This window comes from Pelophylax lessonae (genome assembly GCF_965119305.1).
Source record: "Pelophylax lessonae genome assembly, chromosome: 3".
In the NCBI taxonomy this organism is placed as follows: Eukaryota; Metazoa; Chordata; class Amphibia; order Anura; family Ranidae; genus Pelophylax; species Pelophylax lessonae.
In genome coordinates this window covers 514,583,860-514,601,774 of record NC_138770.1, presented here as the reverse complement: position 1 = coordinate 514,601,774, position 17,915 = coordinate 514,583,860, and the positions used below count along the sequence as shown (strand labels likewise).

The 17,915-nt window shown below is 46.4% G+C and overlaps 1 protein-coding gene across 1 annotated transcript; it reads left to right on the top strand.

Moving 5' to 3' along the window:
- Positions 1-10,015: 10,015 nt before the first annotated feature.
- On the top strand, positions 10,016-11,233 carry LOC309550608 (uncharacterized protein; the record flags this gene model as incomplete). The annotated part of the gene is made up of 1 exon (XM_082250951.1): positions 10,016-11,233. The coding sequence occupies one exon, from the start codon at positions 10,016-10,018 to the stop codon at positions 11,231-11,233; it is 1,218 nt and encodes a 405-aa protein (XP_082107077.1).
- Positions 11,234-17,915: the final 6,682 nt, after the last annotated feature.

The window sequence follows — 17,915 nt, the reverse complement described above, 5'->3', positions numbered from 1 at the left end:
ATCATTTTCACACATGGATTGGGCACCACAGAGTCTGGAACTTAACCCCATTCAGGATCTTTGGGTTGTGCTGGAGAAGGCTTTGCCCAGTAAACCGACTCCCCCATCATCAAGATCTTGGTGAAAAATTAATGCAACACTAAATGGAAATAAATCTTGTGACATTGCAAAAGCTTATCAAAACAATGCCACAGGGAATATGTGCCAAAATCAAAGCCAACTAAATATTAGAGGGTGTGACTTTTTTTGGGTGGCAACCTTTATTTATTTTATTTTTTTTGGCCAGGCAGTGTATTAAGGGTATTATTTTGTTCCCTCTTGTAATGAAACACATTTTGGAATCAACTGAAAAAAAAATTTAGGCAGCGTTCACATAAGGATAGATAATGTATCACCTATCATATGTGTGATGATATAATCTTGCTATACCAAACAGTAGACTTGATACATGTTTGTGTAATTATAATATTCTAATAGTCTACTTTTCCATTCTATTGTCAGGTAGAAAATGTGGCTGCTTGAGCTTGTTCTAGGAGGTAATATGATATTAGAATCAAGGTACCTTCAATTTAGAACTTTCTTATTTTACAGTATCCATCAGTGTTAAATTGTTCCTGAACTGATCCTTGACCTAATAGTCTGAGATAGGTTTCCTAGATAAAGAATCCTAACTGCAATAAAAATTACAGTGCCTTCTTTGCGGGTCTCTTTTATCATATCATGTCCAGCAGGGTCTTTTCCTGAACTGTTCTGTAACAAATTAGTTTTAGATGAATTTGTTGTACTTAAGCAACTTGCTGAATAAATAAGCATAAAAAGCATATTGTATGTTTGCTTTGGTTTTTTTTGGTCTCTTGAAAGTGAAGCTGGGAAGGTTGTGGACCACCCTGTAAATGTACCAAGAAGTACATGTTTCTAGTACAGCCTTTTTCAACCGGGGTACCCTGCATTATGTAAAAGTTTTACATTGTACATTTTAGAAAGGGATGCCTCAAGACTGTCCATAAAGGGTGCCTCGATGCTGTCCATAATTTGGGGGTGTGCCTTGACTGAAAAAAGGTTGAGAAACACTGTTCTAGTAAACATTTTAGCCTTATTGCTGCAGCGGTGGGTACCGTGGACTCCGATGTCCGCCATCACCCGCCGGTTGTTTGTTGCAGAGGCATAATGGCGGTCTGCCTATGTAAAAAAGGCAAAGAAAGAAGTTCCCCTAATATTGTGGGACTATAAGGGCGACCTTAACATCTAAGAAATGGTGCAACCGTATATAAAAACATGCACTTTTATTTAATCAACATATAAAAATGTCATAAAAGACGTGTATACAAAATGACAAACCTAACATGATAAAAAGCGCACATGCATATCTCTCCATGAATATTTAGACATGAATGAAGTGGTTCCAGCAGAGCCCTGAAGAAGGTTACTCTTGAAACGCGTCGGATCTCTTTTGGGATTCACGCATTCATCCAGTCACTTTGTATTTTGACTCTTTGTTGTTAGCCATGATTTCTCTTTTTATCATGTTATGTTTGTCATTTTGTATGCACGTCTTTTTTTTACTTCGTTTTTTATATTTCGATTCAATAAAATTTCATGTTTTTATATACGGTTGCACCATTTCTTGGATGTTAAGGTCACCCTTATAGTCCCACAATCTTAGGGGAACTTCTTTCTTTGACATACAGTATGGGATGATGGCCACCTGCATCCAGACATAAACGACCAGACAAATCTTGTTCATGTAAAAAAGGCAAATCACCGTTCTCTCAGGAGGGAAGAAAATGGATCCATGCCTTCACCTAGTAAAAGCACCTCCTACAGTACACAAAAACACTGGCTAGGCACACAACCTTTTGATCGCCCCTGATGGTAACCCCTTCCCAGCCAGTGTCAGTACAGTACCAGTGCATATTTTTAGCATTGATCACTGCATTAGTGTCACTGGTCTCCAAGAAGTGTGTGTCTGAATGTCTGCCGCATAATGGCAGTCCCGATAGAAGTCGCTGATCATTGCGATTACTATTAAAAAAAAAAAAAATCCCATAGTTTGTAGACACTAACTTTTGCACAAACCAATCACTATATGCATATTGGGATTTTGCTACCAAATATTTGTAGCAGAATACATATTAGCCTAAATTAATGAATAAATTAGATTTTCTCTATCATTCATTGACAGATGCAGCTCTAGATCTTCTTGACCATTGGGTTAGGAGTAGGACACTAGGCAGGAAAAAACTTTACCACGCCTATGGGCAGTCTCTGCAGGCATCCACCCACATACTCTGCTATAGCCTTCAGTTTGTTTCTGGTTAGTTTAGGTGTAGGACCTAGTTCCCTGCTGGGACTTCGGTCTTAGCTGTTTTTTTTTTTTTTTTTTGGGGGAACCTTTTTGTAAGACTTTTTTTTTTTTTTTTTAAATTAGTGTTCCTGAGAGAACTACAAGCAACAGCCAGCTAGGTTTCGGGCTGGATATTCTAGATCCTTAAGGTCTCCCAGCCTGGCCAGCGAGCGTGAGCAGGTTATAGTCCAGCACTAATCTTCACCATGACAGAGCCCCAATGGACAGGGGTGGGCTCGCGAGTGAAACCCCTCACCGGGACCAACACGACCTGGGATGCCCAGAGTCGCAGCGTACCCCCTGGCCGTCAGCACCCCCACCCTGGGTGGAGAGGTAGTCTGTGCGGAGTTGCGCCCACCTGGATGCCGTGGTATGGTGAGTAGGTGTGTCCCCCCCTATTCTCTGGCGGTCTTGGGGTGGACGTGGCCCCCCTCCCTGGAAAATTTGAACCTTCGGTTCCCCTGGCCTCTCGGGGGGGGGGGGGCGGATGTATTGCAGCCGCTGCAGCTGTTCTGCGGAGGGGGAGTTTTGTCCTGGTGGGGTCTCCTCCTGTGGACCCCCGATGCCTCTGTCTGATGACCCCCCTAGGGGGTCTTGGAGACCGCATGGTGTGCTGTGGGGGCCGCCATTTTGCTGTAGTTTTGTAGCTCTGCATCAATGTAAAAAGTCTGTCATTAAAATGCATGGGCGGCCATGTTTTGGTAGTTCCCCCATAGGAATGCATGGGGCGGCCATTTTCTTGAAGTCCACGATCGCTGGACAGCAAGGTCGTAGCAGGGGGCTCTAGGTATGACCCAGGTGTTTTTCTGTTTCCTGTGTCAGATCGTTTCTCTTCTCTGCGCAGAGCGTTCCGGAAGCCCCCAGACTGTTTTGGTAATATGTTCCTGGGGTCCCTGTAAGTATTCCTCACTCACCCTGCTGCAGGCTGTGTTAGAGCTGGGACTCAGCTTATACTCAGCGCTAATGGAGTTCCTGGGCCAAATCTCGCCTACAGACCCCCTCGGTGCGGTTGCGAGACCCTCTGGGTCGCAGCCACTGTCTGCTTTTACAGCAGTTTTGGAAAGCCTGGTGTCAAAAGTGTATTTAGTTTTGAAAAATGTTACTAGCTGAAAGCGCCCTATGCCTTCACCTGCCTCTATAGTATCCTCAGATTCTGAGGTAGATGTGGCCGCCGTGGATGCATACCATCCTGGTGGATTTGTGTCTTTGCATTCTGACAGTGAGGTGGACATTTCCTCGTCAGCTGCCACGTGGGAATGCGCACTGGTGGAGGCACTTAGTGTCAGTGTGGGGGACCTTAAAAATGGTGGATGATTCTACAGCATCAGGGATGCAGATGTCTTTTGGCACCTGCAAATCCCAGAAGTCGGGCAAGGTGTTTCCCTGACCGGAACTTTTTGACAACATTGTCAATGAACAGTGGGGGCGCATCAAACAAATGTTAGTGGTGCCTAAGCTCTTTAAAAGGCGTTACCCCTTCGCGGATGAGGTTTCCACTAGGTGGACCATCTGGTCTCCAGACAAGTCTACTGTGGTCCCGGTGGAAGTGTCCCCGGTATTTATGGACCCCATGAATAGACGGATTGAGTCTCTGCCCGATATTTGTATGTGTTAGCAGGTTCAATACTAAACCGGTCTTTGTGATCACTCTGGTGTCACAGACCATCACGGAATGGGCAAAGTTGCTAAAAGGTGACTTGGAAATGGAACAGCTCTCACCGGGCCTGACAGAGCTAATGGACAAAATGGTTCAAGCCCTTCTGTATATGTGATGCGTCGCTGGATGCGGCTCCGCTGGTAGCCAGAGTATCTGCGGTTGGGATTGCTATTAGACGCATGGTGTGGCTGAAAAGCTGGTCTGTGGACCAGGCTTCCAAAAAGGCTTTCTCTGACTCCCTTTACAGGGAGGACAGGTTGTTTGGATCCTCCCTGGATGAGTTGATCAAAGGCCTTACGGGTGGGAAGAATACTCTTCTACCCCAATCCACCAAGGGCAAGGCACCATATAATAGATATGGGCATTCATTTACTGCTCATAGATGGCCCTTTCGTGCCTCTGGGTCGCAGGAGAAAGTAGCTAAGCCATTCAGGTCTTCTGGGGGTTCCTAGAAGACATGGTCAGGTAGGCCGAGAACAGGCCAATCTGGTTCTGGGGGCAAATCCTCATCTGCATGATGGGACACCCTCGCCCATTTTTGGGGTGGGGGGACGTCTTTGCTTCTTTCCAGAACCATGGACGACTTTTATTCAGGACAAATGGGTCCACGGACTGATCCAATCGGATTACAAGATCGAATTCCAGTCTCGACCATCGGACAGGTTCTTCCTGTTCGATCTACGCTTATCTCGAGACCGGTTAAGGGATCTAAAAGAAGCGGTACAAGATCTGCTGTCGCAAGGGGTGATTGTGCCGGTTCCATCTCGGGAACGCTTTCAGGGGTTCTATTCAAACCTGTTTACTGTGCCCAGGAAAAAAGGCAAAGTTTGTCCAATCCTGGACCTCAAGGCTCTGAACCACTTTGTGCGGGTACAGAAGTTTTTAATGGAGTCCATTCGCACGGTAGTGACGTCTCTACACCAAGGAGACCTTTTGGCCTCCATAGATCTCAAGGACACATATCTACACATCCCTATTTACGCTATTTTTCCCACCCCTCATGCAAATACTGCTTTGGGACGTCCCAATGGTAAGGATATAGAGCTGCGTCTGTCAATGAACGACAGAGAAAACTGGATCTGGAACTGGAGCACCCACCCCTTTAATTATGAATGGGATGGGGTTTTTTCTTCTAAGCACTGCTTGCAACAAAACTGAGGGCTATAGCAGGGTGTGTGGGTGTATGCCTGCAGGGACTGCCCCATAAATGTGGTAAAGTGTTTTCCTGCCTAGTGTCCTACTCCTGTAGGGGGGCAGCATAACCCAATGGTCAAGAAGATATAGAGCTGCGTCTGTGAATGAACTTCAGAGAAAAGGATTTTATGGTAAGTCAAAAATCCATTTTTTTTTTATTCAACTTTTTTATTGCATTTATTTTTATTTTTTTGGTCTTTTTTTGTTTTAATAGTGCAAAAAATAAATTCAGATCAAATTCCACCAAAAGAAAGCTCTATTTGTGGAGGAAAAAGGACATACATTTTATTTGGGTAGTGTAACACGACAATTTTCAATTAAAGTACCACAGTGCTGAATCTCATAAAATGGCCTGGTCCTGAAGGGAGGTAAAGGGGTTAAAGAATATGTAAACCCAATGTTTCATATTCCTGATTAGTGCCTATTATACCATGTACTTGTATAAATATTATCTTTTCCTTTGTGTGAAATCCCTGGTGTTCCTGTCAGTCCCTCTGCTTTCATATTAAAAACTGACTACACTAAGCAGGAGAACACACTGTGGTCAGTTCTCTAGCTGTGTAGCTGTTCTGGGAACTCAGCCTGCTCTCCTACAATGATCAGACTTGTTCTGACACCCCCCCCCCCCCCCCCGCACAGCCTTTCACTGGGAAGCTTAGTGTCCAGCTGTTTCTCTCTTATCGCTCTGTTGCAGCTGAGAATAGAGGGAATGTGATCACTTATAAAGGGGGAAAAATGTTTTGCATTAAATTTCTATTTTAGACTTGGTTGTTTTACAAGGTGAGGGTTTACAATCATTTTAATCTGCAAAATGTGTCTGGCAACTAAGTACACTACCAAACACTTATTGCATAATTAACAGGAATGTGATGCTGATTGTTAAATGATAAAGAAGAACCATTTCTCTTTTGTACTCTGGAAGACACAGCTCTGCTTTAGACCATTATCACTGCATATAGTTCCACCTGCAGGAGTAGGATGCTAGGTTAAACTTAAAAACAAAAAACAACCCAGGTGCTGACCCTGCTGAAGCCTAAAATCTTGCACACTTGAAACAAGCTCAGTGATTAGGGGTTAGGACCTGGGTTTTACTTTAAGCAAGTTGCTGGCTGTCATATATAATTTAGATCTGGTGGTGTCCCCAGTTTATAGCCAATGAGCATACACCAGTTCAGCTCCAAAGGCACAGTTTCATTGTGGGCAGCCTGTGGGTTTATCCCTGGGGGGGGACACATGACCAGTCATCCTTGTGACTTCTCAGTGTTTACCATTACAAGCTGACCGCACTTTAGCTGGTGGTGTTCTGCAGTCACCAGGGCAGGCAGCTGGGACTCCAAGTAACCCTTTGATGATGGAAGTTTACTCACCAGTTCCTATCCCCTCTGCTTCCTATCACCATCTATTTCCCTTGAAAGTCTGGGAACTAATGTAGGAAGGGAATTGAGGGAAGTCTGGAGGTTGCAAGGTTCCTCCTAGGGGATTACTGCTGGGGCTGGAATTATGTAGCTGCCCTTTACAGTGGGCAATTCTGCCCCTTTAATATAGCAGCTGCTAGTTAGATGCCTGTGGCCCCCAAGGGGAAAAGACCCATAGCGAAAAAGGCAGATGGGGGGAACTCTGCCCTATGTAATGTGACTGGCTGCTATAACACATTGTGCTATGCAGTGGCGGCTGGTGCATTGGGGGCGCAGGAGCGCCGCCCCCCCCTCTCCGTGCATCCAGCTCCCTAATCTACATGCGAGGTGCCGGACGCATGGAATTCAATGGGGTTTTTTTTTTCTGAAGCACCTGATTAAAGCCAGAGGCTCTAATAGGTTTCAGAAAAGGGTGGGACCAGGGCACAGAGCACTGCGCCCTAGCCCACCCATTTGTGTGACAATAGCGAATGAAAATTCGCTATTGTCACACGGATCCTCCTCCTGGCCTTCCGGTCACTCTGCATTGAAGGGGCACGATGGTCTCTCTGCATTAAAGAGGGCACGCTGGTCACTCTACATTGAAGGGGGCACGCTGGTCTCTCTGCTTTGAAGGGGGCACGCTGGTCACTCTGCATTGGAGGGGGTACAATGGTCTCTCTGCATTGAAGGGGGCACGCTGGTCTCTCTGCATTGAAGGGGGCACGCTGGTCTCTCTGCATTGAAGGGGGCACGCTGGTCTCTCTGCATTGAAGGGGGCACGCTGGTCACCCTGCATTGAAGGGGGCACGCTGGTCACCCTGCATTGAAGGGGGCACGCTGGTCACCGTGCATTGAAGGGGGCACGCTGGTCACCCTGCATTGAAGGGGGCACGCTGGTCACCCTGCATTGAAGGGGGCACGCTGGTCTCTCTGCATTGAAGGGGGCACGCTGGTCTCTCTGCATTGAAGGGGGCACGCTGGTCTCTCTGCATTGAAGGGGGCACGCTGGTCTCTCTGCATTGAAGGGGGCACGCTGGTCTCTCTGCATTGAAGGAGGCACGCTGGTCTCTCTGCATTGAAGGGGGCACGCTGGTCACCCTGCATTGAAGGGGGCACGCTGGTCACCCTGCATTGAAGGGGGCACGCTGGTCACCCTGCATTGAAGGGGGCACGCTGGTCACCCTGCATTGAAGGGGGCACGCTGGTCACCCTGCATTGAAGGGGGCACGCTGGTCACCCTGCATTGGAGGGGGCACGCTGGGCACTCTGCATTGGAGGGGGCACGCTGGGCACTCTGCATTGGAGGGGGCACGCTGGTCACCCTGCATTGAAGGGGGCACGCTGGTCACCCTGCATTGAAGGGGGCACGCTGGTCACCCAGCATTGAAGGGAGCACGCTGGTCTCTCTGCATTGAAGGGAGCACGCTGGTCTCTCTGCATTGAAGGGGGCACGCTGGTCTCTCTGCATTGAAGGGGCACGCTGTTCTCTATGTATTAAGGGGGCACGCTGGTCACTCTGCATTGCAGGGGGCACGCTGGTCTCTCTGCATTGCATGGGGCACGCTGATCATCGGTCACTCTGCATTGATGGGGGCTCACTGGTCACTCTGCATTGATGGGGGCACACTATACCTAGATTACTGAAGGTCCCTTTCACACTTTTGTGACCTCAAAGTCACGCAATTTTTTACCGCGTTTTTTTTTTGCGCAAAGCAATGCCTATTACATTTTTCTGTTTGCGCCCCCCCCAAAACTTTTGAGCACCAGCCGCCACTGCTGGGCTATTAATATTCCTGGCTATGCTCTCTTTCGGAAAGACAGGGTAAAACGGAGGGGTGGTGGTATCTGTCTCTATGTGAGAAGTGATCTCAAAGTGAGTGTGAAAGAGAACCTAGTTGATGGAGAGTGTGCGGAGTCTGAAGCAGTATGGCTGGAAATGTACATGGGTGTGTGTAATACAAGGATTATTATTGGAATTTGTTATAGACCTCCCAGTATTGAGGAGGTGGAGACTCAGCTCCTGGCACAGGATGCAAGGGCTGGGACAGTGTTAATAATGGGGGATTTTAACTACCCAAACATTGACTGGAGTAATGGCACTGCTGGAACAGTTAAAGGGCAAACATTTATAAACCTAGTACAAGACAATTTTATGGTGCAGTTTATTAAGGGCGCCCACTAGAAATGATGGTCTGTTAGACCTGGTAATCTCAAACCATGCAGAGCTTATTAATAATGTTCATATAAAAGAACATCTGGGTAGCAGTGACCATAATATGATTTCTTTTAATGGTAGCTGTAAGCAAAAACATACATGAAATGCAAAAACACTTAACTTTAAGAGAGCACATTTTCCAAGGATGAGGGCTGCTCTACTGGGGGGGGGGGGGGGGGGAATATTGGCATCGATGAGCACAGAACTGAAATGGGATATTTTCTCTAATCGCCTTCCAGGACGGCCCAAACATGAGAGATGATAGGCTCCTCCTACCGGAAACACAATCAATTAAACACAGTTAAAAGGCCCCACCCTTCCCTCCATCCTCAGTTTAGATTGTGTTTCTTCCTACGAAACATTTATTTTTTACTGACCTGCAGACTTTTTGATAGTCCTATGGTCCCCCTGTGAGCCAGGTTCAGCAAAGCCACAGAGTAGAGCTCTACCTGCCACCCCTCCCGGGTTTCTCACAGGTCGCCTCTTCCATCGGTGGAACCGTCGGTCATCAGGGTGACCCTCTAGGATTCTTTCACCGCTTGTTCTCGGCGCCAGCAGCTCTCCTCCAGGGATCGGATTCGAATTTCCCCGCTGGAAGTGACGTCAGACGCGAGCCCCTCAAGCCTCGCGGCGGAGCGGAGGGACCCGTCAACATCCGGTGACGTCAGTTCCTGCACAATGCGGAAGAGGAAGGTGGAGGAGACGCCGGAACCGCTTCCACGCGGTAGTGCAGACTCCCAGGCCACAGGAGCTCGGACAGCTGCCAGGGAGATGAAGCCTTCTACTCACCCACCGGGGAAGGAAGAAGCGCTGGGCCAAGCAACAGCAGCCAAACCCAGGTCGGACCCGGGTAAGTGCTGCAATGCATCCAACTTTATCCTAAAAGAAAAAAGTCTGCTGATGTATTTTGCTTTCCTGCATTGCTTGATGTTCCCTCTCCCTGCCCATAGTAGGACTGATTAAGTGTCCTTTCTAAGGGCCTCTTACCCTTTTTCAAATATGGAAGAGTGATACTAATTGATGTTGTATCCTGTCTTCCAGAGTCCCAGAGCGGTGTTCAGGAAACCTCTACTGTTGCACCTGTAGGGTTAGGATCTGTTGCCTCTAAAAAGTGCGGTAATTGTGCAGACAGACTCCCTAGTTCCCACACAAAACCTTTTTGCTACAAGTGCATTTACAAGCTAGCAGGCAGAGAGTCTTCAGCCTTAATGAAGGACTTCCTAAAAACAGTCCAAGAAGAAATGCTGTCAACTATTCAGACTGTAAAATCCTCCCTAGGGAGTTCAGGAACCTCAACCTCCCCTGCAGGGGAAGGTACCTCCTCACAGGAGAGTCTTTCGGTTAAGCCAGGACAAGCTAGCCAATCCCTTTCACAAAGTCTGCCTTCTGGATTGCAAAGAAATAGTCAGGAAGAAGAGGACATAGACCGCTCTGTCTCCTTATCTAATTCAGAGGGAGAAGGAGATAGGGACTCAGAAGAAATAGAGGAAACAGAACCATCCAGGAATCTGTTTGGGCTGGATAGCATGCAGGGACTCCTTCAAGCAGTGTATGCCTCTGAAGAAACACCCGATGTGCCAAAAGGGACATCAGCCCAGGACAGACTCTACAAGGGTCTAGGGAAGACTCCTTCTAGAGTCTTTCCCATCCACCAATCCCTCAAAGGCTTGGTTCTTCAACAATGGCAGCGCCCAGAAACCAAATTTAAGAGGCCTGTGTCATGGAAAAGGAGATTCCCCTTCAAAGAGGAGGATATAGATCAGCTGATCAAAAGTCCAAAATTAGATGCACCCTTGGCTCAAGTGACCAAGAAATCTGACCTCTCCTTTGCTGATACAGGCAGTATTAAGGATGTCATGAACAGGAAAGCAGAGTCCCTCCTGAAAAAAGCCTGGGAGTCCAATGCCTCTACCATGGCCCCGGCCTTGGCAGCCTCCTGTGTAGCAAGAAATACCTACTGTTGGTTGGATAGGCTAAATAAAAATATACCCCAGGAGAAGACTCAGGACTTGCAGGACTCACTATCCCTTATTGGGAAGGCAGTAGCTTACCTGGCGGATGCGGCCGTAGAGTCAGTAGTAGCTGCAGCCAAGACAGGTGCCCTCTTAAACTCAGCCAGAAGAGCCATATGGCTGAAGGAGTGGGAGGGAGACCTCACCTCAAAGACAAAGCTTTGCGCTTTGCCTTTTGAGGGATCATTATTATTTGGTTCTGGGTTGGACGAGGTCCTAGCTAGGTCCTCGGAAAGGGGTAAAAAATTTCCAGTAAAAAGGAAGGATACTCCTAGGAAATTTTTTCGAGGCCCCCAGGAACAAAGTCAAAATAGACGAAAAAGGGAACCCAACAAGAGATGGGGATTCAGGAAGGGAAAACAAAGCAATAATCTGCTCTTTCCCTCCACCGCAGGCTCAAGAGACAATAAGTGACGCCAGCGTCAAGGTCGGAGGCAGACTGAGCCAATTTCTCACTCAATGGAGAGAAATTTCAGTCTCCCCATATGTTTACAAGTTAATCCAAGAAGGGTACCGCCTTCAATTCACCACAATTCCACCCACCACAATTACCTTAACCCAGGTCCCCAAGAAACCTCAAGTCAAACAAGCTCTGCTTCAGGGAATCCAAGAACTTGCAGAACAACTGGTAATAACTCCAGTGTCAGAAGATCAACATCTTCAGGGGTTCTATTCCCACGTGTTCATGGTCCCAAAACCGTCAGGCAAATTCCGCCTAATCATAAATTTAAAGAAACTCAACAGGTTTCTGACGTACAAAAAATTTTCAATGGAAACAATCTATTCTGTATGAAAGAACCTACTAAAGGATGTCTTCATGACCACTTTAGACCTCAGAGACGCTTATCTTCACGTTCCCATCCACCCAGAACATCAGAAATTCTTAAGGTTTGCCATAGAGAAAGAGGGGATAACGACTCATTGGCAGTTCAGGGCACTGCCCTTTGGTCTAGCCGCCAGTCCAAGGATATTTACGAAAGTCCTTGCAGAGGCAGTAGCACACCTACACATGTTAGGGATTGCTCTGATTCCATACTTGGACGACCTACTGATTTTCGGAAAATCAGAGACCCAGGTAGATCTAGATACCGTCGGGTAATAAAGGTCTTGGAGAGCTTAGGATGGCTCATCAGCTCTGATACCATCCCAACTAAGGAACTTTCTTGGGTTCTTGGTAGACTCAAAGGCCCAGAAACTATTTCTAACCCTAGAAAAAAGGGGAAAAAAATAGTCTCCGCGATCCCTCAAATTTCAGGGAGCTGAAAGCTGTGGGAGAGGCCTTGAAAGCCTTCAGAGAGAACATCCTCAACAAGGAAGTTCTAATACTCTCAAACAATACTACTACGGTAGTATACCTGAACAGACAAGGAGGGACCAGATCCAACCCCTCTTAGATCTAGCTACCTCAATCCTAACTTGGGCCGAAGAAAGAGTGATCTCCCTAGTAGCGGTCCACATCAAGGGGGTAAACAACCTGCAAGCAGACTTCCTCAGTCGTCGTCTTCTTCAGGAGGGAGAATGGGAGTTAGATCCAAAAATTTTCCAAATGATAACCAGGAGGTTCGGAACACCAGAAGTAGATTTGTTTGCCACAGAGCAGAACAAGAAAGTGGAAAAGTTCTTCTCCCTTACCAGGACCAGAGGGATGATGGGCCTGGATGCACTGGCCCAACCTTGGCGCTTCAGTCTGGCTTACGCTTTCCCCCCCCCCTGATGTTGATCCCGAGGGTTCTTCAGAAACTGAACCACTCAGAGGATCTTCGGCTGATTCTAATTGCCCCTTGGTGGCCAAAGAGGCCTTGGTTTGCCACTCTAAAGACCATGGCATTAGTTCCCCCATGGCACCTGCCAATTTCTCAAAAGCTGTTAGCTCAGGGTCCGGTCTTCTGCCCAAACCCGGAATTTTTTCAGTTGACAGCCTGGCTACTGAAAGACAGCTTTTAATTTCAAAGGGTTGCTCACAGAGAGTTGTAGATACTCTCCTGCTGAGCAGGAAGCCTATTACCAAGAAAATCTACACTAAGGTATGGAAGAGGTTTTGTACCTGGGGTAAACAAAAAGGCTTTGTTTCCCCCTCTACCCCTGTAATTCTAGAATTCCTACAGGATGGGGTGGATAAGGGTGTGGCCATTAACACCCTTAGGGTACAAATTGCGGCCCTCTGTGTTCCTCGACACCCGTCTGGCAAGAGAACCACTAATAAAGAGATTTTTGTTAGCTAGACAAAGAGTTTCTCCTTTGTTAAAAGACAGGTTCCCACCTTGGGACCTGACAAGGGTCCTAGAGGCGTTATCTAGGCCCCCCTTCGAACCTTTGGGGGAAATTCCCCTCCAAAGGTTGTCTCTTAAGTTGACCTTTTTACTGGCCGTCACCTCAGCAAGAAGAGTAGGGGATCTCCAGGCCCTCTCTATCAAAGAGCCTTTTATGACGATTTGCCCGGACAGGATAGTTCTAAAACCAGATCCGCTCTATTTACCGAAGGTGGCATCTCCTTTCCACAGAACACAGGAAATTATTTTGCCTTCCTTCTGTGACAATCCAAAAAACAGCAAGGAAGAAAGGTTCCACTGTATTGATGTTAGAAGAGCTCTTCTCATTTACTTAGACAGGACAAGGAGTTTCAGAAGATCAAACCACCTTTTGGTCCTCCACTCTGGACCCAGGAAAGGGTTGCAGGCCTCTAAGCCTTCAATATCTAGATGGATCAGGCAGGCAATTACCAGCGCTTATGAGGCATCAGGTGTCCCAGATCCTGTAAAAATTAATGCACATTCTACAAGAGCCCTAGCAACATCCTGGGCCGAGAAAGCAGGAGCATCCTGGGAGTTGATCCGCAAATCAGCCACTTGGTCCAGCCACAACACCTTCCTGAAACACTACAGGATAGAAGTTCTGTCTCAACAGGACCTAACCTTCGGACGCAAGGTCTTGCAGGCAGTTGTCCCACCCTAAGGTAGGCCAGGGGTAATCTAGTATCCTCTCATGTTTGGGCCGTCCTGGAAGGCGATTGGAGAAAACTTACCGTTAGTTTACCGGTAACGACTTTTCTTAAGAGCCTTCCAGGACGGTCGGCCTACCCGCCCTACTAAAAAGGGTGCAAACAAGTTAAAAAGGGGTAAGTACCTGTGGACTGAATATAAAACACTTCCCTCAAGGAATCTGGTTGTGGAAGATTCTTTTTTACAACTGAGGATGGAGGGAAGGGTGGGGCCTTTTAACTGTGTTTAATTGATTGTGTTTCAATGATAGGATAGGAGCCTATCATCTCTCATGTTTGGGCCATCCTGGAAGGCTCTTAAGAAAAGTCGTTACCGGTAAACTAACAGTAAGTTTTCAAAAAGACTTTATGCAAACTCACTGTAAAGTGTATTCTCATGTGTTATAGGTTTTATTTTTAGCCCTTTAAACTTATGTGGCTCACAGCTAAAGTTAAAAAAGCTATAAATAAAAAGAAAAGAGCTTTTAAAAAATATAAAAATGAAGGATCATTATTGTTTAATTGTTACAAAGAATATAACAGAATATGTAAAAAGGAAATCAAGGATGCAAAAATTCAAAATGAACGACACATTGCAAAAGATAGTAGGACAAACCCCAAAAAATTCTTCAAACATATTAACAGTAAAAAGGTCTGAGCATATAGGCCCTTTACAAAATAATCAGGAGTGGGTGACTGGGAACAAAGAGAAGGCAAATTTATTAAATACTTTCTTCAGCTCTGTATATACAAATGAGCACGGGGGAGCTCATGACCAGAATGAGGATGGTATTGACACAGCCCCAAATGATCCACAATGGCTCAAAAGTGATATGGTCCAGAAATATTTAGACAGAATAAGGGTGGATAAAGCGCCTGGACCAGATGGCATCCACCCATGCATCCTAAAAGAATTGAGCGCTGCAATTTCAAAGCCTTTGTTTCTAATTTTTAGGGACTTGTTAAGGACTGGAATAGTGCCACTGGATTGGCATAAGGCCAATGTGGTGCCTATATTTAAAAAGGGATCAAAGTCTTTGCCAAGTAACTATAGACCTTTTAGTTTAACTTCTATAGTCAGGAAGATACTGAAGAGTTTAATAAAAGACCACATAGATGAGTTCTTGCTGGAAAAAAATATTTTAAGCAACAGACAGCATGGATTCATGAAAGACAGAAGTTGTCAAACAAACTTGATTTCTTTTTATGAGGGAGGTAAGTAAAACCTTGGACAGAGGAGTGGCTGTGGACGTATTTTTCAAAAGCATTTGACACCGTTCCCTACACACGGCTAATGTGTAAGGTAAAGTCTACTGGCTTGGAAAGATTGGTTTGTAATTGGATAGAAAATTGGCTAAAAGCTAGAATAAAGAGAGTAGTGGTTAATTATTCTTACTCTGAATGGTCTAAGGTTATCAGTGGTATACCCCAAGGTTCAGTGTAGGGACCCTTACTTTTTAATAGCTTTATAAAATGATATATGGTCTGGGATTAAAAGTACCATTTTAGTCTTTGCAGATGACACCAAGCTATATGCACTGTTACTGTAAAAATGACACTGGCAGGGAAGAGGTTAATTTTATTGGAGAGGGAGGGGTTGATGTATGCCTGGTGCTTACTAACATGTGTGGGGGGAGGTGACTGGGTGACACAGGGACAGATCGCATGTTCAGCTATGCTGAACCCTGCAATCTGACCCTGCCTGTCACCTAGGAGATCCGCCCGCTTGTGTTTACACAAGCGGGCGGATCTCCACACTCGATTCCCCCGACGATCGGGGAAGAGCAGCGGCGATTGCCGCTGTGATTGAATACAGTGGTAACGTGCGCCGCCGAGAAAGGGGAGTATCTGGCGACGTAGGTCTAAGTCGCCGGACGATAACGAACCACTTTGCCGCAGTAGAGCTCGAGTGAGCAGACGGCAAGTGGTTAAGGTCAACACAGAGGGCAAGGGGGCACTCTTTACATCTAGAGGAAAGCAGATTTCGTCTCCAAATACGGAAAGGTTTCTTCACCGTAAGAGATGTGAAAATGTGGAATAGACTCCCTCCAGAGGTGGTTCTGACAAGCTCACTAGATTGCTTTAAAAGAGGTCTGGATTCTTTCCTGGGTGTACTTAATATACAGTAAGTGGGTACTAAAATTTTTTTTAGGTAAAGTTGATCCAGGGAATATCCGATTGCCTCTCGGGGGATCAGGAAGGATTTTTTTCCCCTGCTGTCGCAAATTGGATCATGTTTTGCTGGGTTTTTTCGCCTTCCTCTGGATCAACTGCTGGTAAAGGATACTGTTTTTTTTTTTTTTTGTTGGTTAAACCAGATGGACTTGTGTCTTTTTTCAACCTGACTATGTGACCTACCGAGTAAACCAACAATCCTAAAAGCCTTTTCTCTTCTTTCATATGAAAACACAGCTCTGCTTTGGATAACTACCACTAACTATAGTGTGACCCGACAGCCCAGAGGCAGCCTTACTGGTGACCCCCCCCCCCCCCTTGTGAAACAAGTTCAGTTAATAAACTAACAATGTAGAAAATTAAATGTTTAAACTCTGAGACAGCAGCAAAACCAGATAAGTGGGTGCCGTGTCCTACCATGAACCAATAGGAAAAGATTTTTTTACAGTACAATAAAATCCTAGTTTCTCCATTTGTTGCTTGTTGATGTGTCCTCCATTAAACAAAGAATATCCCTAGGCCCTAAACATAGGGTGTATAAAGCATATGACAGGCCTCCCCCTCTCCGCACCCTTCCTTCTGGCTACAAACCTGACTAAGTTTCTATTAAGATCATCGACTGAGATAATTCACATGTCCGTTTCTACCCCTGGTATGTTTACTGCGGACACAGCCTACATGACTTTGCATCAAGCTCTGGATTTGAGAAGCTTCCAGTGCTGCTGGGCTCTTAATCTCTCCTTGATGGTTTATATATACCACTGTTGTTGCGTTGTCTTGAGTGTACCAGAACGTGTCCCACCAAGAAATGTGTCCAACAAAGCAGAGCTCATCTGATCACCAAATTTCCAGAACATGGTTGAGAAGCAGGAGGTTCCTACCGGCTCCAAGAGCTATTTTCCAGCGATAAGGAAATTTCTCGGCTACCAGCAGAAGGCAGTGGAGCCATCAAAACAGGTCTCTCTTGATCTCCTTGTTCAAAAAAGAGGAGACTTTCTAAACTATGAGTGTTTTGTGCTGCAATACCTAGGTATGGGGTTGCATATAAGGAATTCATGCTACCACAAGACGCAAATGTGTATGGTGGGTGGATGCCCAACAACTGGCACACAGAAAAACATGAAGTTGTAGTTTCCATGGTTTTTCCAATGGGGAGGGACACCTTGGCTTGGATGTTGTCCAAGATTAAACCCAGGTATTTAATGCAATGGGATGGAAACAGTGAGAACATCTAAAGATTTAAAACACCCAAAACTCCTCCAAAATGCAAATAATGACAAAGCGCCCTGCATCTCTATAGCATAAGTGGGGGATTAAATAACTGTCCAGTACCTCCACAGAGGACCTAAACCCCCCCTTCATTTAGTGGTCCTCCCAACTTCCAGCACCAGAAATAGCCCCTAGTGAACATGACAGATGCAGTTCCTGTGACTCCTTTGGGAGATCTTGGTATTTCTGCCTCCAGAGCCATAGCACCAGTGGCGGCTGGTGCTCAAAACTTTTGGGGGGGTGCAAACAGAAAAATGTAATAGGCATTGCTTTGCGGCAAACAAAATGCGGTAAAAAATTGCGTGACTTTGAGGTCACAAAAGCGTGAAAGGGACCTTCAGTAATCTAGGTATAGTGTGCCCCCTTCAATGCAGAGTGACCAGTGTGCCCCCATCAATGCAGAGTGACCAGTGTGCCCCCATCAATGCAGAGTGACCAGTGTGCCCCCATCAATGCAGAGTGACCAGTGAGCCCCCATCAATGCAGAGTGATCAGTGTGCTCCCATCAATGCAGAGTGACCGGTGATCAGCGTGCCCCCTGCATTGCAGAGTGACCAGCGTGCCCCCTTCAATGCATAGAGACCATCGTGCCCCTTCAATGCAGAGAGACCAGCTTGCCCCCTTCAATGCAGAGAGACCAGCGTGCCCCCTTCAATGCAGAGAGACCAGCGTGCC